Source organism: Pararge aegeria, chromosome 9 (genome assembly GCF_905163445.1).
Source record: "Pararge aegeria chromosome 9, ilParAegt1.1, whole genome shotgun sequence".
Taxonomy (NCBI): Eukaryota; Metazoa; Arthropoda; class Insecta; order Lepidoptera; family Nymphalidae; genus Pararge; species Pararge aegeria.
Genome location: NC_053188.1, coordinates 1,940,241 through 1,963,184, shown reverse-complemented (window position 1 = coordinate 1,963,184; position 22,944 = coordinate 1,940,241). Strand labels below are relative to the sequence as shown.

The window sequence follows — 22,944 nt, the reverse complement described above, 5'->3', positions numbered from 1 at the left end:
TCTCCTGTATTTCGTTATTCATAAGCATCCCTAATAAATAAAGATTAGTAATCAGTTCACTATTAGGGTTAAAACAAAAATTAAAACCGATAAAGTCTAGTTAAGGAAGCAAGTTTACAGGTAATATATAATATGTTTATTCGATTAAATTACTCGCTATGTTAAAATAATGCTTTAACAATAATAAAAAGGTCAACAATTTAAAACTGATTTATATACACTAAAGCTAGTTGGTTGGTAATGATATAATATACTCATAGTCATATAATCAATAAATAGATAAGAATTCAAACAAGAGAAAAAAAGCGCTAAGAAAAAATTAAACACATTAATATTTGTCCTTAATATTATTAAATTGACATTAATGTAATATTTTACAGTAATAAATAATCATTCATAGAATACATAAAATATCCAAAACAATTATGAAATAAATATCAAAACAGTCAAACAGTTCAAATGCAACCAGACATTAAATACAATTATCATGTAAATAAAATGCAATATTCCATTATATATTATTATGAAATATAAGACACTGAAACAGAGCTTGCAACAAAAAGCTAAAAGATTAGCATAAATAACTAGAAAAAAAAAATGAGAACCATTACTTTTAATCTCCATTTGATATTTTCAGTATCGAATATATTATTTTATATATTACAGTCGTGTATCCTCGACCAAATATGTTTTTATAATAAATATTATAATTATTATCTTTAACTTGGAGTAAATTTTTTTGGAAGATTTGATCATTTCGCCTTCATATATCATAAAATTTAATGTAAGGTCACTTTTTATTAATAATTTAAATTTTAACAATAATAATAACGACTGAGCAATTTTTAGACATTATTATATTACAATAATTTCATAAAACTCGTCTAAAATATACATTACATAAGAAATACCAAAGTAGTCCTCAGATATGTTTATGTCAATTATACAAATATGAATAGTGTAAGTATTCGGCTTTCGAGTAAAAAATTCTGATGAAATAAACGGGAGGGGCACATATATTACATTTTTCGTTGTAATACAACACAGACAATAAATAATATATATCTAGTAACGCTGAACAACTAAACTCTAACTTTAACAATGCGCAAAGTATTATGAAAAAGAAAAATACATCCAATAGACAGTATTAGAAGTAGAATTTATAAGTATTAGAAGACAGAACTTTATTTCAAATTAGTGTTTTGATAAGGCCAATTTTATTTAGAGCATTAAAATTTGTTTGAAGTATATATTACAATGTACAAAATAAATATAATTATTTTAAAAATAAAGTTTACAAAGCTTCACAATTGTAAGTTCAAGGAAGTGATATAATTTTTAATTTCAAAACACTAGGCGCATTGCACTATTCACATCTAAGTTAGCGGTACACGTGTGGTACGGTGACTCTCGTGGGATGTCCCGCGGTCCGCTACGGCGGTCTGTATCGCTCAGATGGGCCGCGTGAAGTTAGCAGGGAACATGCCCTTCTCATTGGTGGATTCCTTTATACCCATAAGCCAGCCTTCCTCCTAGAAAAGGCAAAAAAAAAACAATTAGATTTTTTGTCCATTGGCGTACCTACAATAATTTTGAAGTAGCAACGAAGTGAAGATACAATTCTTTATCTATTTTAGTCCGAATTAGATCGAAATCGCAAAAGACAGCATAAGTTTCCTGTTATTGTTACATTTTAAATCTGATCATAAAGCAACAAGGACTGTTTCATTAGTGTTTAAGTAGTTTGTAAGATTAAAGTGCACTCATGAATATTGTTGTTGCAAGACATGATAGCAGTGTACATAATTTTATTCCCACCAACGTTCATATATTCATTAGAAACATTTGATACATATAATATTACCTGTTCGTCGGGATCGTCATACTCCACGACGCGTATAATGTCGCCCACTTCGAATGACAGCTCGTCGCAGTCCTCACGCGTGTAGCGGTACGTGGCACGCACTCTGTACAGCGTGCCGGCCGGCAAGCCCGCCAGAGTCGCTCCTGAACCACAGATATACAAATTACATAACATGAAAACGCTCAACGTGTCGTTATATATCTACGCCTTGTAAAAGAGCAATTGTTAAAATTCGTAGATATTTAACTAAATGTAAACAATCTTTATACAAAAAATATGCATTACAAAATCTGAAAATGCATAATAAATTTAGTAATTACTCTAAAACCGGAAAACATGTCCGTATATTTAATTTGAAATGTTGCAGACTTTCTAAATGTAATTTATAAAAATAAATTTATATTAACGCACACCTTATGACGCTTATTTAAGTTTTCTTAATTTCCTTTAATTTTTTATATTATTTTTTTGAATTTATGAACCCAAACCATCATAAGTTATCACGGTTGCATCACAGATTGCATCACTATTTGCTATCAAATAAGACCTGATTTATAGCCGACGACGTTTTCTTCGCTAAAATTTATTGTTCTTGTAAAACAACAATGCGTAGAACAGGCGGCTTTTTGTAAGTGTTACCATTTTCGCCAACTACGCACAACGTTTATGGTTAGGTTATATTTCAGTGATTTACAGTCCGCTCCATGTATCAAAACAGAATTTTTACTGTATAAGAAATAATAATAATAAGGAAAAGTTGGCGCTGCTTGAAAGAGACCTATGTTCAGCAGTGGACGCACAATGGCTGATGATGATGAAGAAGTAATAAATACTGAGATACTATTGAGAGGAAGTGCAATATTACGCAATCTATGTATGTGTGAAATAGATTAATATAAATGTTTGACTATTAACATTAAATGTAATCGTTAAAAAAAGGTTAATAATAAACAATACTGAACAGTCAAGCCAAGCATTAGAAAAAATCTATTAAGCAAGCCATTCAATAGAATAGATATTTACAAAATAGAAACTCCGCAGCCTGTAAAAAATATATATAATATACATAAAATAAGATGTACAATAGATAACAATCGCTTTATAAATCGTATTATATAAATAATATTTAAAATCAATTCTTTACCAAACCAAATTATCTTTGATGTAATATGTTAGATTCAGAAATAAGAAAGATATGTACAGAAACTATTCAGACGCTTTACTGCGAGTCATTAAAATCGTTTAAGAATTTTTTCAATAATCAATCATGTACATAAAACAATGGATACTAAACAAATCTCCTTTCATAGGAAATTTGTTAAAATATATAAATAATACTAATATGTATTATGAAATGTTAAGGCCGAGCGTTCAGCAGTTAAAACTAAAGAATAAATAAATAAGCAAGAGCGTAATGCATTTCCACATTATGGAATATTATTAGTGCTGCGTTGCTCGATGTTTCACAGCCGGTGAATGATCAGCCTTAAAATGACGAGGAAGTTAAAGTAATATACAATTTAATTCTCCAAAAAAAAAAAAAAGCTTTCAGTTACTTTAAGCTGATGATTTATTTATATAAATTACAATAATTTATTTTAATAACTTTGTATTGTATTGTTTAAAAGAATAAAAGAATTGGTGGTTTGAAAAATGTAAATGGATACATATTGTAAGTTAACTGAAGTCAAAGAAAGACCTATGATATAAAGTGAATTATACTTTTTAGTTTTTGGGTGTAAAATCCATCCCATCATCCATCTTCCCCAATACCTATAATCTGGGTACCTTCAAATCAAGAGTGACTAGGCATCTTCCAGGCTGGCTAACTGATAACTGTGATTCCGGCTACTCCAGAATCTGTCTAATCGCGAATCTGAAGCTATAATCTGTAAGGGGTTTAATTTCTAAACGTATATCATACAATACTGAACAGCCCACCGACCATCACTCACCGACGGGTATATCATAAACCTCTTCGGCCTTGGGTGTTTCATTCTGGTTGTCTGTCTCTTTCTTTTCCACGTTCTCGTTGACGTCGTCGTCGTTCTGTCTCTTCTCCTCCACGTTGTTGTTGAGCTTCTGGACCGCTTCCGGCGACCCTGGGAGAAGTCGAGCTACTCAAGCCACTACTGTGCTATCACGTGTTGTATATACAGTGGGACGCTGGCGTGCACTTCTCACATGCAGAAACCTTACCCCAGAAGCATATGTGTAAGGAGTATATACACTCCATTTTTTCTGGATGTCTTATTATGCAAAACAATCTTTCAATTACTTTTTAGTTTAAAGACCGTTTTGCACATTTATTTTATGAGTTTTTATTTAATTCCACACGTTTGTTTTTCTTTACACTAAAGTGTAATGAAATGTTGGTTGACATAATAAGACATGTTAGAAAAAATAGAGTATAGTGAGTAAACTCGGCTGGATTTAATTAGTAGCAGTATGTAACAGAGCTCGTCCGAAAAAGTACTAGCGCCATGCGTATTTCTGCCGCCAAGCAGAATTGATGGATTTCAGTCTGACAGGCGTTGCTGCCGATGCAATTTTTTTTTTCCTCTACAAATTAGCCCTTGACTGCAATCTCACCTGCTAGTAAGTGATGATGCAGTCTAAGATGTAAATGGTATGGCTGTTATATACAACCCATGCCTTTAACCGGTTTCTACGCAACCTCGCACCGGCAGGGTGATAACGTATCTCGCGACAGGCTTGCGACAGGCATAAATCTTGCTATCACTGCTGTCAAACGTCACTTTTGTTTATTTATTGTATGGAAAAGTGACGTTTGATAGCAGTGATTGCAAGATTTACGACTGTCGCGAGATACGTAATCACCCTGCCGAACGCTAAATCGCTTATTGGCACTTTTTTGTCGGTAGGGTGGTATAAAGCCACAGCAGAAGCTATCCACCAGACTAAATTAAAGGCTCATAAAGTTTAACACCTATGCCTTAGGTGGATGGTCACAGGATAGCGCTTTGTGTCACGTGTGCATGCCCTCTTTATAGGGGAAGATTTTCATCTTACTATCAGGTGGGCCACTGCTTGATCCATCAATTAGTACTATAAAAAAGAGCAGCGAATAGGATTGATGGTTGCGGTAGACCATCTCGGCTTTGCTTGCGCGCCCGTACTTCCCATGAGTATACAAACATATAGGTTGACTCACTATTATCCTCATCACACATGTCTTAAGTTTTGAAGTGAAACCTCTTCGCCGACGATTCGATAATTTTAGGAATAGAATTTAGAGTGGAACATCACATTTCTTTACATGAAAGAGGAGAAAGATATAAACGTAGATAGAAGGAGAATAAGAACTGTACATCCTGTTCGAAACGTCGGCCGTAAAAAATATGCCAAAACCATAACAACATGTCTTAACTTGAAGCTAAAAGACATGTTGTGCCAACCCACATCCCATGGGATATGGGCAAGAAGAAGTAGATCCTGTTGACTTATCCATAGGGTTAGTTGGTTCCTGACCCATTCGTAAGTCAGCGGGACGAATGGGTCAATAACCCGCACGCTGATTTTTAGCTTATTTCAATGCCATTAAATTTATTGGTATGTTTTATGATTGGAATATGTGGTAGACTATGACATTACACCCCATTAATGTACATTAATTGAAAGTTGACAAAATCGACGGTTGAAAAGGCTTTTGTGTGTCAATAAGATTGGCAAAACTCTTTCGCTTTTATTAATAGTAATTATACACTCTGTCTTCACATACACTTTTATTGGTCTCCCAATAAAAGTGTACAGACTTTTAACTGTATAAAAGTCTATTCAACTCTAAATTACGATAGCACGAGAGAATAGCGGAACTAAAATAGCTTCTAACACTCTAAACTAGCCAGCAACAGCTTAGCCAACAACGGGAAAATGTAAGTTAAAGGCTGGCTTGCGCAAGACGCTGCTGGCACCATTTAGCTTAGCCATTACTCGCCGGTAGAGCAGAAAGACATAGTAGTCAAACATATATATCATTCACTGCGTGATTACACGCGTTTCATGATATAGCGATAGTTATGTTACTGCGATAAAGTTTTAACGGCCTCTTAAGTTTTCGGAGTCACAGTCACAAGCAATTTAAATGCTGTAACTAAAACGTGAAGAAACTTGCATGCCTGAGAATTCTCCGTAAGTCTACCAATCTAACCCTGATCATCGTAGTCGACTTGAGCAATAGATATAATTATGATAACATAAGGAGATAAACAGACCTGCTACGCATGCAGTATCTGAGGCGGTGTGCGGGCGGGGATTCCCCAATCCCCCATCGGTCTAGTTGGTTGAGCAAAATGTCTACTTACCGACGGGTATATCATACAGTTCTTCAACTTTCTTGTCGTCAGCTGGTTGCGTGGCTGGCGTCACGGGAGGCGAGGCTGTGGGGTCACGTCTCGCCGGCGGGGCGGGCTCCGGGGTCACCTGTCCCCCCGGGGTCGCGGGCGGCACGGGGGTCACGGGCGGCACGGGGGTCGCCGGGGAGGCGGGAGTGGAGGGCGGGGAGTCCCCGTTGAGCGAAGGGGAGGGCGGCGCTGGCACACACACAAGCACACGCTCACACACATGCGGTTAAGAGATAACTTGAGACCGTAACGTGCCTGCTGATTGGTCGAATACGAAGAACGCACTGAACAAACGAGAGTGATTTGCACGCTAGCAATCGTAGTTTTTCAATGTGAAAACATTGATGTCAAAGTAAACTGAACCTTATACCAATGCAATTAAATCCATTTTAGTCTGACATTACGGTTGCGGGCGTGCAAATATCATAAGGGCAAAGTAAAATGGACTGTGGGTTACACATTTTAGTGTCTACACACATGGTCCGCATTATGCTATTGAATGCAGTTCTGATAATCTGCTCCAAAAATCTAATTTTGTAGCATGAGTGCAACCATGTCTGCGCTATGTAGACACTAACCCTCTTACTATAGAACGTGGCGTGATGTTAGAACTGCTACAAAGTGTTTTGCCACACTTCAACTGTCTGAATATGACACTGCCTAACTAATCCAAGCTGAAGCAAGCAATAAGGGTTAAAAGGTTCCATCTTTTGTAGAAGAATTTGAGCTTTAATACAAAAATTTTAAGTTTACTTTGACGTTATAATGTTTCTGAACTCAAAAGAGAACATACGATTGCCAAAAGACGGTCAATATATTGTTCATTTATAGAAGAAAAGATAAGCCAAATTTAAACTTCTCATTTTTCGTAAATTCTCAATAAATTCTGGGTAAGGTCTCAAGTTATGTGCCAGCAACTAATGTAATACTAGTTTAGAAAACAACACAGTCTAGATGATGTACTGTCAATAATATTATTATTGATATTAGGTAGGTTATTATACGAGCATTTAGACTGATTATGTTTGACAAAGTGAAAAATTCTAAAATTAAAAAAAAATTGAATTTTTGAATTTTGAAACTTCTTTTGTATTTTTTTAGTTTACAATGAGATTGACTATTTTAGTACGGCCTTTGGTTTCGCATTATATATTATTATGCTTCCATAAATAATACAACAATTATTAGGATAAAATAAATACATTTTCAAAAATTACATTCGCCGTATTTTCGCGAATGTTGCAGCGAATGAAAGACGTTTTTAAAGTAAAAGTATTCTTTTAAATAGTTTAAACCATATTCTTCCAATCTCGTTAATAATTCAGACGTTTTGGTAATTCGATTTTAATTTCAAAATTTTAGTACCACTAGTTAAATAATAATTTACGTTTAAACATATAAATTTACTTATGATGCAACTAAAAAAAATACTATGGCCTAACCTTAGATAGAACTAAAATTGCATGAACCGATTAGTTCAATATAAAATAAAAAGTATATAAATTTCTTGTATCACACATCTAACATATTAACATTCAAAATGTTTTTAAAACTTTTCTCTTACAAAATAACTTAAGATACACCTTTAAACTTATAAGTGAAAAATTTAGAAATCGCATATTTTTTAATCTGAAAGCGCTTGCAGCAGTGAGGAATTTGAACTTTAAACCAAATAGCATTAATTATATTTTACTGTGACATATCAGAGTATCTATACTCAAAACCGATTTTACGACTAGGAACGTACAAATCCTGTACCTTAGTATGTTGGTTCTGTTAATAAAATCAGCGTTACACGTTGGATAAGAATCTAAGATCGTGACAATAGCAGTATGTATGCTTTTGTTTTTTTTGTACAGTAAGCTTTGATTTCATAATATTTTAAATTTCATATTTTTATTAAGATGTCTTTACCTACACTATATAATATAATATATATTACTAGAAATAATAATTAAAGGAACCAAAACACTCAATAATGTTTATCCCAAAATTAAAATTTAATTTAAATTGAATAAATTATATTTAAAATTAAAAACACAGAAAAATGTACTTTAAATTTTCGTAAAAGGTAACTTTTACATTGTTTTTTATAGAGAAATTTGTATTGAATGGTGTAAAACGGACAATGGATTTAGCGGCATTAAAAAAACATAAATTTGTTTAGCTATGAAGAACTCCACAGATTAATATTAGTTTAAGTTCTATTAACCTCATTTAGCAGCACACAGCACTTAAAATGCTTCTTCCACTAAGCAACCAATCGACTTGAATTGTTTGCATTATTTATTTGTTTGTTTGTTATTGAGTTAGTTGAAAGGATTAACAAAGGCTACTTTTTATCACAGGAAAGCAAACGGTTTCCACGGGATAAGTAAAAAAACCGTAATAAGCGCGGGCCAAACCTAGTATCACATATTTTAGACATGTTGAATGCATGAAGTACATTACACGTTCCTAGCAAAGTTATAAAGAAGACAAAAGTTTTCAAAACACCCATTCCACGCGACACGAACACAGTTCATTCAACACGCAACTATACTCCATTTTTTCAAACTTGTGTTATAATGTAAACAATATTTTCATTATTCTCTAGTGAAAAGGAGAATTGACGTATCTGTATGTGTCTCTCTGAAGGTGAATTAGTTGGAAGTATTCTTTAGTCCAATATGGCCGCCATCACAAAATGGCGCCTTACATATTTTTTCACAACTCCCTCATATAAATGAAATATGGATATAAAATGAAAAGGCTTAACTCGCAGAATGACAAATTTAAAAATCAAGATGGCCGCCACGTCAAAATGGCGAATCACATTGTATTATATTTATTAGAAGGTTATTATTTAAATTCATTTGAAGTGGTGATAGCGCTTTGGAGCTCGACTTCACTTCCGTGGGGCCGAGTTCGAATCCCAGCACGCACTAACTTTTCTAAGTTATGTGCGTTTTAAGTAATTAAAATATAACTTGCTTCGACGGTGAAGGAAAACATAGTGAGGCAACCTGCATGCCTGAGAGTTCTACATGTTGTTCTCAAAAGTGTGTGGATTCCACCAATCCGCACTGAGCCAGCGTGGTGGACTACAGCCTTAACCTTATCTATTTGTGGGAGGACTGATGTGATGATGTATTAAGTGGTCTTTTTGATCATTTTAACACTAAAAGGTGATAAAAAGATTGTTTACATTATAAGGCAAGTGAGAGAGAATGGACTTTAGACACACACACGCGACTCACTCTGCACTGTGTTGGCCGGCGACGCGTTGCCGTTCTGCGCGGGCATCGCCTTAATAGAAGGCTTCTTGTACGTGCCGCGTTGACTCTCCATCGCCAGTTTGTCCGTTATGGCTTCCAGTTCAGAGAATACCTGGAAATGTATGTGTGCAATATATATTTGTATTCGATCATGTTAGTTGCAACGACGACCTCCCCGGCGCAACGGCGAGCGCTATTAATTTAAGTTGGAGGTTCCGGGTTCGATTCCCGGCAAGGGCGCTTTGGGAATTTATAATCTTATAATTATTTTTATACTGGCAATAATGTTTTGTAGTTAACGTACTTAGACCTAATTCTCTGTTAGCATATATTACAAACCTGGGTGGTTTTCTGATGCTAGCTATAAATATTTTTTATTTTTTTGGAAACTTTATGTAATAAATAAATAAATATCTGAATTTTCTCTGGTAAACTTTTTTTTTTAAAGAAAGAAAGAAAACTTTTCACTCAGCATGTTTGCAGTGCCTGTTAAAGAGACAGCGCTGATCTTCCGTGAAGCCAGACGTGACGTTTGGACGGTAGGCACCGACAGAGGTTTTTATTTTACCTAATCGGTCATACCCCTAATCGGTTTACACGCGACATCGCACCGGAACACTAAATCGCTTAGCGGCACTTCTCTGTCGGTAAGTTGGTAACCAGCCACGGCCAAAGCCTCCCACCAGACCAGACCAGGGTAAATTCAGATATTATAAATTTCAAAATTGCCTTTTTTTTTGTTTACGCGTTGGAAGTCTTTAAAGATACACCCAACCTAAGAGAAGATTGGGTTATGTGGGATTTTTACCCACTACCCCCCCCCCCCCCTCGGATGACCCCCTCGGTGGTCATCCTCGGTACATATTTGGGAGGCTCCAGATTTCCTAAGAACGCACCGGTGCCTCCCTCGTACAGCGCATGAGATTAAATAGTAATTTTTATTTTTTTTTATTTTGAGTCACTTTTCTTTGTGTTGTAGGCTTGTACTTTGTATGATATATTGATCTTAATATATATAAATCTCTTGTCACGATGTTTGTCCGCGATGGACTCCTAAACTACTTAACCGATTTTAAATTATATTGGCACACCGTGAGCAGTCTGTTCCAACTTAAGAGATAGGATAGTTTAGAGTTTTAATTATAGTCGCAATTTTATTTTATTGCAAATTATTTTTCTATAATTAATTGACAGTCACATGTTATATATATATATAATATTACTATACTAATTTAAGGCTTAGCGATACTGAATGCTTTAAAAACAAAATCAAACGCAGACGAAGTCGCGGGCAACAGCTAGTTGATATATATATTTATTTTTAATATGGTAACTGTTTTGCTCTTGTGTACAACTTAACCCTTAAGTCTGTATTTTTTTCCCCTTTCCTTTGTTGGGTTGCCTGGCAGAGATCGCTTTTTAGCGATAAGGCCGCCCATTGTACCTGTGTTTTATTGTTGTTTTTGTTTATAACTCCATTTCTGTTTGGTGTACGATAAAGTGTTTTTTCATTTAATTTTCATGTAGGGCTCGTCCCGGGAGCCAGAAAATATTCCTCCCCGGGTCGGGTAGATTGAAACGGCAAGAGCCCCATCCTGTCCGACACGACCCGATGTCCCTTCACCTGGGACTATTGATCAGACGGAATTGGGCGGTGATTGCCATCCGCCCGCCTCGGTCGTCTCCGAGAAGGATAGCCTCTCTCTCGATCGCGCTCTTACAATCTCGCAGAAGGAGACCATCGCCCTCCTTCCAAATTGCCTTGCCAGGCACTGAACCCGGGACCTACTACTTGAATTCACAGCGCTTACCGTTGCGCCAGCGAGGACGTCAAATCACAAAAACCAACTGTTCTCGGTTTTGTCATAAAACCGAGATACAGCTAGCAGTGGCGTGCACTAGTTTTTTTGCCAGGGTATGCATAAAGCAGGAAAATTGCATAATATCGAAAACCTCCTCTTATACGAGGCTATATTTCAATTTTAGGGTATGCAGTGCTTCTGTGCATGTATGAAGTGCACGCCACTGACAGCTAGTAGTCAATATGATGCGGAATGTGACCTACCTTCGAGCTCTCCGAATGGAAAAGCTGCTCCGCGCTGAACAGAGTCTCTAGATTGTTGACGTAGAACAGCACGCGTGAATCGTATAAGGCTGGCAGTTCGTCGTGCAACTCCGAGTTCAGTACTTCATATGTGCGTTTGGCTTCCTCTAGTTGCTCCCGACCTTTGGTTATCTGGAATGGAGTATAATAGAACCGTTTTACTTGCAATACTAATGATATGAAGCAATAAAGCCGCCAAATGGTATTTTGTTTCCTATATAATAAGTTGTAAAATATGTAATGATTTATATATTTACATATATATAGATTTATGTTTATAGTATGTAAAGTACATGTAATGTACCCATATCGATTATTTATATTTAAATTGAATTTTGCACTATCCCGTTTTCAGTACCAAACATAAGCATGTTTGACACAGCATCAATAAATAGTTGTCTGGAGGAGAGCGCTTCAAGCGATAAGGCTTGAATTCACAGCGCTTACCGTTGCGCCAACGAGGACGTCAAATCACAAAAACCAACTGTTCAAAAAAAATTCAATATTCAAAATTCAAAATTCATTTATTTCAAGTAGGTCTAATATAAGCACTTTTGAAACGTCAAGTCTGTCTGTGTGTAGTGACTCTACCACGGGTTCGGATGGCAGATTCTACCGAGAAGAAGCCGGCAAGAAACTCAGCAGTTGCTCTTTTCCAACATTAACAATTTACATTTTACAATTTAAATATATGCCTTTGTGCATATATTTTTATCTACCTTTTGTTTTGTTTAATTTGTTTTCTTCTGTATGTGCAATAAAGACTTTCTATTCTACTCTGTTTATGATAGCTTTATCTTTTTATATTAATTATTATAACTTTTTAATTACTAAAAGTTATACACTTTTGGTAATTAAAAATTATATAATAATAATCTCATTCATATCTAATCATCAATCTTCTTTATTGCAAATTAATGCCCCATCCCATTACACAGGTGCTGGAGTGGCCACCTGTGTTGTTAAAGCCCCCGTTAGAAAAGACAGACAAAGCGAAGATAAGCTGGGCACATGCCGCATGAAAACGTGGAGTGTGAACGTTCTTGCGAAAAACCCATGAAACCCTTATGCAGTAGTGGACTCTGTCGGTTGAAATGGTTATGATGGCAGTTGTACATTAATAGTGTGAGAGCACGCGACGCTGCTGGCCCCATTTAACGTTTCCAGTCGGGGGGGACAGGAAAGACAATTTTACTCTAAACAACTACAGATAAGACGTATCTGATGAGCTAGTGCGACAGGAAGGGATAATCTCCCACCCGTCTTCCTATTAGTAAGTATCAAAATGTTGAAGTCACAAACCTTAACGTCATCTCTTCTTTTGGCCGCGTTCGCCTGCAAATTCTGGAAACTATGCCTCTGACCGTCGTAGTCCACTAGCTTTCTACCGCGTTTCTCGATTTTTTTCTGTAATCAACAAAATGAAAATACAAGCCCCTCATTTTAGTATTTACTTATTTAATTAATAAGTTGGATCATATCTTAATGCTGCACTCATTTTGCAAAACTCACTGGAGTCTGTCACGTGTTCCTAAACCTTTGGTTCAAGACAATTGGTCAAGACAATTTCAACTGAATGCTGACCAATAACAACGTCTATAACTATTAGCTTTTGCGTTCAGCTAACCGAAGTTCTGCCATTATGTTTTTTTAACCTTTAAAATGACAATGAATCCACCTTCAGGCAGCAGCGTTTTTTAATACAAACAAAACTGAATTTTTTGTTAAGGCAAAGTTGTTTCAATGAAATTCTTTTCGTACATTATTACTTTACGAAAACTTCTCTGACGTTGCAGCTGATTCTTATGGCATGTCTACTAGGCCATGTCTCACATTTCAAATTAAGCTTAATTTATTCATCTTTAGTTAATATTAAAGATCAATTCTTACCCTAACTTCGGGGAACTGGTTGGTGTAAGTGTTGAGCGGGATGAGAACTTGGTCGCCGAGCTTGTGCGAGAAGTCCTGCCACAGCATCTCCATGTTTTGCGCCTGCACGTAAAGCAGGTCGTGGCCCGACCAGCCGCTCTCGTAGACCTCTGTGATCGCCTCCATCAGGGACTTGGACGCTGTTTGAACCGCTGAAAGGCATAGAGCGATAGTTATATTTATGCTAAATATTTAGAGGGGCGACTGATTCGGGAATGTTATGCTACAACGTTATGATCCTGATGGGTGAGGTTGCTGTATGGAATTGCAGATTACCAATTATTAGGAACTTTCCGAAATACAAGCCAAATTTAGTGAATCAAGGATTTTAACAAGAAACCTGCGCAAGCAGTTCCAAGTTTCCCATATTCAAAGTATTAAGATGTGACCTTGACAGTTTTATCAGATAACGCAGTTAGCCTATGTACTCGAAAATATCTTGGAACTAGGGTAAAAGCTGGGGCCATAACATAAAACTGCACTGCAGTTTGGTATGCTAAGGCTTTTATCGCATCACAGTGTGGTTGTCATGTATTATAGACACTTTCATATTTTAACAACGCCCTGCTGGATATTCTCTCGTGGGCGTTGCAAAATAGTTATTATTATAACACAATTATATAACAGCCTCGCTGTAGGACGTTCGATGTGGCTCTGCTATTAAATTGAATGCAGATAATTCATGCTCAAAGAATTACACGAGTGATATAGTATATGATAAGTTCAGTAGATGAAAGATCCAAGATCATAAAAGCAACACGGAATTTAATGAGCGTTTTACTCTAGCACGTGGGTTTTACGATATAGACTCAAGGTATGTCTTTTCAGCATTGACTAATAATAGGCATATGTGAGACAGAGTAATTGCTTTATAGCCAGGAAGAACGATGTACGTTACGATGAAAATTTTTGTTAAAATTTAATGTTTTTAAAAAAATTTGGTATAGCGTACGCGTTGGTATCGTTCTTTGAGTACCTAGTATCTTTACATTTGTAATTTCTAGAGCTTGCTGATAGCAAATAGAGATTGTTTGTGTAAAAAGACAAATGGACCAAAAAAGTTAAAAAAAAAAATTTTTTGTTTCAATCAAAAAAAAAATTGCGTTATATTTGCTGAGAGCCCCCCTATCTCCAACGTAAGATTAGATAAGATTTGACTCGACCCTCACCCCCCTTAAACATCTCACGTATTTTATGAACCTAACAACTTGAAGATTTAACAGGAAACTTAACACCATCGTATAAAACATAAATAAACCACTAAATTATATTTAAATACCTCGTATACATCTTATGTAGTTGTTGAATTCCTTCTGCAGTCTGGTGGCGGTCTGGTGCTGTCGGTTGAAGTTCTGTAGGTGCTCCTCGAATATGTCGTCTAGCGTGCGGTCCACTTTGCCCAGGTTTTGCAGCAACTAGAACCAGAAAAGCGAATAATTAAACGACTGTTCAATAAACTGTTAATTGATGTTAATTCTGATAGGGAACCGATGGACGCTGGGGGCAGGAATAGCTATTCGACACAACTGAACGGTTGACAGACCCTCGACTAGATGGGCAGGTGACATCAAACGAGTCTAAGAAGGCTGCCGCTCGACAAAAGCGTCACAAGAACGTGTTATTTGGAACTTCCTAGAAAATAGCTTTGTCCAGTAGCGGACGTCCATTGGTTGACATGATGATGATGATGATGATGACACGCATTTATGATGGGCATAAAGTTTTCCTTCACCAAGCAAGTGATATTTGATTCATCATCAACAGCCTATTACAGTGCTGGACTAACGGCCTCTCCCAACTGGAGGATCGCAGTAGACAGTAGTAGTAGCACAGAGGACGCTGCTGCCCGCTCTCCCTTATATTCCCTTAGCCGCCTCGTGCGAAGAAGCGCGGAAAGAAGAGGGGTGGTGACAACTGTTTGATCGCACAAAACTTTGGATATGCATGCCGCGGTTCGAACTCTGTCACGAAAGTGAAGTTCTAATTTAATTCTTTAATAATCCAATGCAAATGGTGCGTTGAGATATACCTGCGTAAATTGCGTCACACTCACAGGTCAGAACAAATTGTGGCTAAGTAGGTGTGACAACTGTGTCGGATTTCAGCGAGTGTCTCGCCTTGCGCAACTTGCGTATGGTAATGTTACGCCGGTTCGCATTTTACTTATAAGGTTGACGAGTCCCTTTGTCCGCACCACGTAATTTGAAATGAGCTTTAGACAAATTAAGGACAAATTTTCATAAGTCGTTAACATGCGGAGACTCCACTACAGCTGGGCTAACCAATGAAATGCACCACTCATTGTTATGTATATCTCTTTAACGCATACCTAAAACTGCTGCATTTCAATCAGCCATTAAACCAAAAGCGATTCTACCAACTAATAAAATGAATGGTAATACTAAACGTAATAAAAATGCTTATCCGCTTGGATTATTTCTGCATTAGGTACGTACAAGCCTGATTAGTGAAATAGCATTTATAATATTATGGTGCGTATACACTACTTCAACGAATGAATTCAGACCTAAATGTTGTACGAAACATGGCTGTTTTGAAAAAGTATTCCTTTACTTTCGGTAGATTTTCCGAATGGAAAGGAAAACAACCACAAGTACATATTGCAAAATTTTGCATATTTCAGTCAGACACAATGCCAAAAAGTTGCGAGCGAACCTTTACTCAAATTCATAGTGATGTCACTTTTATTATCCAACTTAATGTTATTCCTAACAGACGATCTCTGTTTGACTGTCCCCCGGCATTATACTTAGGTAAGGCACTCAATATCTAAACTAGTTTTGCATAGACTAGAATCTATGATGACGCTATGTTGGAATGAGCTTGACTAGAAAATTACGCTTCCACTGAACCGGAGACGAGATGAAGAGGAAGTTAAGGAATAGAGCAATCAGATTAATAAGAGATGAATGAGTTAGGTGAATAAAAGGAACATGATACAGCGCAAATACATTTAAAATTATCATCGCTAACTTAGACTTTCATTAAAACTTCTCGGACATTTTGTAAGTCACACATAAAATTGTAGAGGTGTCTAAGCAACTAAAATCCGAGATGCTAATAAATTTAAGAGTGATTCTTACGACAGATTAAATTCAATGTAACTTAAATTTTTGGATTGATTTTTGATATATTTACACCCGAGATTGATAAATAATAAATTTAATACAAAATCTTCAGAGTGGAAAAATGATAGTACAACTGAATCTTCAATCTACTCGTCTCTGTTACTAAAGATAGCAATAAAAATTAAATCTATAATCTGAAGATTTTGAATTTGGTCATTTATTAACTTCTGGGTTAACAAGAATGAATATCTGTATTATCTGTAAAATCACCGACCTCTCATCCGGGTATTTGGATGGAAACGGGGTCCTCGCATTTAGAAACTCAACTTCATGCAATATTAATTGGCAACTCCGTCATTAAAACGCAGTGTTAGTAGCCCCCAAAAGTGGAAACAGAGGAAGTCACTGGATACAAGAAGCCCAAGGCCATGGAGTGTGGTGATCCTTACACAAGATAACATGTTCATCATAACTTGAAGTAGATCGCTTTAAATTGTGAGTAACTCTAGTTGAGAAAAATCAACAAACTGCTGTCAAACAACAATAAAGAATATGCGAGGGGAGTGTAAACATTGCAGAAGAACTTTGAACCTTTGAGAAATAAATGTAATCGCCGTAGCTACGGAAAAAAGTAAGGGCAATGACACATCATTAGGGTGCTCATCAGTATTCAAAGTAGCAGTTGATCCAAGTGCAAGTGTTAATGTATGCGATATTATGTTAACAAACAATGCAGAGATTGTCGCAAGGTCGGCATTCGCTCGGTCTCATGATAGATCGGCGTTCCGTGGAAGCGAGGCCGGTCCTAAACTGGTATGTACCTCATTACTTAATTCAGTCAGGAATGTGGAAACTATATCGTAAATATGTATATGAAAGTTGAAATAAAAATATCAACAATTTAGCTCTTAGCAGTTTTAATTTTGTAATCGTTAACGTTGCAAAGGAACAACGTGATGGACTTCTATCTATAAAATTGTATGTTGGTCTGATTGCGTAGGACGACGCACTGGGTATTAAGACGATAAAGAAAGTATCTGGAAATACACAAGTACGAAATTTATAGTGCGTCCAAAAGTGTTGGGAGTTCTGTACAATTTTATAGATGAGTAATTGAGTATAAGATTAAGATTTCGAGATCAATGCTAAACCAACCTTAGTGGTAACAGCTCCTGCATTATTTTTTTACATCACGTACCACGTATAAGCATCATGATATTTGCTCATAGACAAATATGATTGCTATGGTGTGCGGTTTGATGTCTGCCTATCTGCTTGTCTGTTCGCGCCACTCCCAGAAAGTACGGTAGGCAAAAAAGGCTGCATAAACAATTTGAAAGTGGTTTTTCTTAGTCAATGACTGTTCATCATAATGATCACCTTTTAACGCCCTACTGTGTCATAAATAGGAGTTAGGGTTTTAGAGCATTGGCTGAACACGCTGCTCCAATGCAGATTGGGGTGTTGGTTAACGTGCTCTACGAGGACTGGAGAAAAATCGAATACCAAACAATTCTTGTCCAGTATAGCAAAAAGCGGTGTTAGCCTGGTCGGTAAGTCTTTGGCTTCCCTTTCGGGGAATTTTAACAATGAAATATCACATGATTTAACGCGGAAGAAAAACATCGTAAGGAAACATTCATGTTCAGAGCTCTCCATTATTTTCTCAAGGACGTGTGAAATCTGCCAATCCTTGGCCAGCGGGTGGATTACGGCCTAACGGCCTTTTATTCTGAGAGGTGGTAGGTAGACATAGATATCTCGAGGATATAGATATAAAGCCTTGCAGGATTAAGTTACCGTAAGAATCTAGAGCAACTTCTTGTGTATTAAAAAAAACTAACATATGCACACAGGACAAAACTCCAGGAAAAAGACCCAGTAAGTCGAGCTATGTGTGGGACATAAGACGTAAGCTGCTGATCGGCTGAGTTGTCATTATGCTAATGCGATGTTGTGTCATCGACCGCCGGTCACTCTTTACGAGTGTGAACTTTGCCAGCGCAGGGCGGTGCAGTGCTATCAAGATCTTTAAATAAGCATTGTTTTGCAACTGATTTATATAGATGCTAATTGCGTACACAGAGCAATTGAGTTAAGCGTGAGTTAGCTAAGCTTTTGTAATATCTCAACCTTTCTTTTACTAGCGCCCTAAATTATACAAATATTATAAATCATGTTTGTGTGATGAACATGAATGTTTTTCAGTGTCTGGGTGTTTATTTGTGTATTATAAGTATTTATGTGTATTATATTCTTAAAAATCATCATTATCTAAGTACCCATAACACAAGCTGCGCTTACTTTGGGGCTAGACGGCGATGTGTGTATTGTCGTAGTATATTTATTTATTATCCGAAATCTTCAGTTAAAAGGTTGTATTTAGTAGTGCTCTCCTTCTCTCTAGATAAGAAGCACTATTAAATTCAATCTACCATTTGAACATTTTGGATCAGCTTAATTATAAGCATCGAGCGTTTTATATTTTCCTCTAAAAGTTAACTCTTGACTGATATCTCACTTGGAGATAATGCAGGAATAGCAATGTTTTTTTTTATATATTTATAACACTACATTGTTGCCCTTGTCTGCAATCTCACCCGATGGTAAGTGATGGCGATGAGTACGCGACGTGTTTTATAAGATACAACTGGTTGCTGCCATGCACACGTGCTGCATACCTTCGCATTGGGTGTGCATTGCCCTTTAACCTTGTTACGGATAACAAGTTTTTAGCAGGTGCAGGACTCGTAACATTCCCAAAAATTAAGGTTGTATAATATACCTAAAAGCTAAAAAAAAAAGTTGTGCGACGTGTCCGGCGCAGTGGTGAGCTCGTTGCTTTATAAGTTCGAGGCCTCGGGTTTGATTCCCGACGGGGCAGTTTGGGAATTTATAATTACGTAATTTTCTCTGGACTGGTCTCGTTGAAGGCTTCGGCCACAACACAAAGAAGTGGCGCCAAACGATATATAGCGTTATTATAGTATATGTCGCGTAGAAATCGGTTCGGGATACGGATTTAATATAACTGCCATACAACTCATAGGTTAGGCCGTAAGTATCTTAGATTGCATAATTACTTACCATCATGTGAGATTGCGGTTAAGGGCGAGATCGTAGCGGCATAAAAAAATAACCTTCCTGGCAAAGTTGACAGTTGTGAACGTGGTGGTGTTTTCAGTGGGCACCGGGCATATATTATTGGGAATGTCCTCTGGCCTGGTTTTGTGTGTGGCATTGGCTACCACCCTACGAATAAAGACTTACCAACAAGCGATTTACTCTTCCGGTACTACGTCGCGTAAAACCTATTACCTACCACCCGGCAAGATTGCAATCAAGGGGCTAACTTGTGGTGGAAAAAAAAAATGGTTCCTTTCGCAATATAATTAATTCCACAAGACACAGAATCCTCATTCAGCCATTATTGCATGCAGTGCATTGTGTCGAGAAGCAGTGATAACGCCCCGCGCACGTCTCACTTTACACCCAAGGAATGTTGCTAAGTCAAAAAAATTCCCATTTTATTGTGAAAGCTTAGAACTAAACTAGTACTGTCAACTGCTAAATGGTATGAAGTGACTAACCGTTTGTTCGAGACACTACTAAAGTGGAGTGGTTTTTGATGCTTCAATATCAGTCGTGTACACGGCTTCTGTATGTTCTTAATTCTGGGCCCATTGCGTCTATTATTGAAGTTATACTTCTTTTGGTGCGTTAGGGATAAATGGTGAGAGTAAATTTTTACGACGCGCGCGCACACCGTCACAAAAAACCGACACCATGAAGTTAGCTATTGTCAACATTTTGTGTTTTTCTAAAAAAGATTTGACAGTTGACATGCAATAATTCAAACAATAACTTTTTTCTATTGATAGTGTCGTTTTTTCTACAAACGTTACACTACGTACTACTAGGAGAAATTTAAAATTTTTTAAAAGTTTTTTATCTTGTTACGCCAAAGCAGTATAACTTCTAAAGCGTGTTATGTACACACGTTTTTTTTTTTTTATTTCGGAAGTCAGGTAGACTCTCGTAGAACACTCACCACAGTTTTATCAATTGTTTTGAAACAAAGTTCACTGTATACCACTTGAAGTTATCGTTATCAATAACTATGTTGAATGATATTGTGGATTAGCTTATCATGACATCTGCGTATGTCAATTCGATTCACAAATATTTTAAAACCTTGTCCTTGATTCCATTACTGCACAATAAGCGTAGGCAGGTGACAAATATAATATCCTCGTCAGTGACGAGGGATTAAACTAACTTGTCCAGCAACCGGGATTAGGATAAGTTTACCCACGTTTATTATTATACGTAAGTATATTCTTAAAATTTTATTTCCACTTATGCACCAATGCTCAGAGAGTTGATAAAGCTTTGGGAGAAGATAAAATTTTATCCTTTCCTCACAGTCTGTCACCATTTTGATTAACGCTATTTTGGCGCTGTATTAAGAGTGTCCAAGGAACTGAAATTTTTTAAGATTAAAATATTGTATTTTATTGTATGCACAACATTAAAACTGCGTACTTGTACAGCAAGTACAGTATGGTAATTATAATTTAGAGAGGTCAGTGATTTACTGGCCACGGCCGAAGTCTCCCCCCCAGAAGTGATAATTAACTTAAACACCCTCATGATGTGTGTGATAATAACGGTGCTGTAGTTGTTATCAAAGATATGTGCGATGTAACAATAGGCGGTATGCCTGTATATGAGACCTCGGTCAACGACAATCGAAAACGAAAGGAACCGTGCCGGATGCGACGCCATTGATCGCGGACGTTATGACAACTAGCATCATCTAGCCTGCTTTTCCTGTGAGGTTAAAGGATGTTAAAACAAAAACATTGAAAGAAAGAAAGAAAGAAAAATCGTATTTATTGTCACACATTTGTGTCACAAAATTGTTAAAGTATAAAAATAAAAATGTGTGACAAAGCAGCTGGCCCCGGAGGAGCCCTGTCGCAAAAAACTCTACTACGACTAAACCGTCTTAATAATTCTATGTGATAGGTAAAATTATATGAGATCGGTTACGTCATTTTTAATTACTTTTTTTTTCACTGCCCTTGATTGCAATCTCACCGGCTAGTAAGGGATAATGTCAACATCAGTGACGGGCTAACCTGTCCTACGGCAGTTAAAATAAACCTATGCCCCTAATCGGTTTCTACGCGAGATTATACTGGAACGTTAAATCGCTCAGCGGCACGTCTTTGTCGGTAGGGTGGTAACTACATAACAGAAATTATAAATGTCCAAATTTCCCCTGCAGGGAATCTAATACGGGACCTCCCACTTGAATCCACAGCGCTCTCCGCATTTTATTTCATCATCATCGTCATTATCAACTCTGCCAGCCCACTCCAGTACACGTGTCTCCTGCCAGTATGGAAAGGGTTAAGGCCATAATCCACCATGCTTGGTAAGTGCTTCACACGCCTTTGAGAACGTTATGGAGAACTAGGGCAAAAAAACTGGAAACTCTTGACTTTGGTTGATCGTAGACTAATTGAGGGCTAACTTTTAAGGGGTATGGTAGTTAAACCCGCACCCCTATTATGAATAGACTAGCAGGTTTTATCGCCGTTAAATGAAGTGATATTTTAATTGCTTAGATGCACAACGCACAACCTCCGAAGAGCGTGCCGGAGATTGAACTCTGTCCCTCCGAAAGGAAGCCGAAGTCCTAACCACTAGTCTGCAATGTGTTTAAAAATTTAAAATCGATGAAATACATAATTGAATTAATAGATGCTTAATAACTGATAGAAAAAAACTGCAACTATGTAAAAACTAGAAAGGATGCAAGGATGATGCATATTGCATTAATAAAACGCATCCTTCATTAAACCTGTGCCAATAAATAAACGACGATAACCGGAAAGTTGCGAAAACAATCGGATATTATAAAATTTCTAAAATACCAAGGCCCATAGACGATAAAGCAATAAAAATATGGCAAATTAATTTAATTTTACACTAAAGAAACTATCTTATTCTTGATAAACAATATAATACCTATCTAAGATTGTCTGTTTAATCGTATACGACATTTGAAGGCTAGTCTTATTCATTATAGGGGGTACAGGTTCTACAGGTTAGCCCTCAATAAGTCTGCGGTCAAGAGTTTCCAGTCTTCTCGTCAGTTCTCTTCATTTTACAATGTTTTGATCGAGGAAGTCTACAGGCTAAAAAGCATCACGCTAGGACAAATAGGACCAAAGAACCAATTAAGAACTTTTTAAAATCGGGGGTTTTTTTTCTTATGAGAGATTGCGCTGCGATCCCGCTGTTTCGATTAAATCATATGAGACAA

General features: G+C 36.9%; 1 protein-coding gene across 3 annotated transcripts in view; it reads right to left on the bottom strand.

The window, feature by feature from the left end:
* Positions 1–845: 845 nt before the first annotated feature.
* LOC120626225 (myc box-dependent-interacting protein 1) overlaps positions 846–22,944 on the bottom strand; it is an 81,195-nt gene continuing 59,096 nt past the window's right edge. The window contains exons 2-10 of one of the 3 annotated variants that reach the window (XM_039893631.1): positions 14,798–14,933; positions 13,480–13,670; positions 12,892–12,996; positions 11,551–11,721; positions 9,468–9,597; positions 6,190–6,417; positions 3,820–3,966; positions 1,865–2,007; positions 846–1,532 (exon numbers count right to left, since the gene is read on the bottom strand). In XM_039893631.1, coding sequence (XP_039749565.1) covers positions 1,452–1,532; positions 1,865–2,007; positions 3,820–3,966; positions 6,190–6,417; positions 9,468–9,597; positions 11,551–11,721; positions 12,892–12,996; positions 13,480–13,670; positions 14,798–14,933 — 1,332 coding nt within the window. In that variant the 3' untranslated portion in view covers positions 846–1,451. The remainder of the gene's footprint in view (positions 1,533–1,864; positions 2,008–3,819; positions 3,967–6,189; positions 6,418–9,467; positions 9,598–11,550; positions 11,722–12,891; positions 12,997–13,479; positions 13,671–14,797; positions 14,934–22,944) is intronic. The other 2 variants (XM_039893633.1, XM_039893634.1) reach the window with 2 other exon arrangements.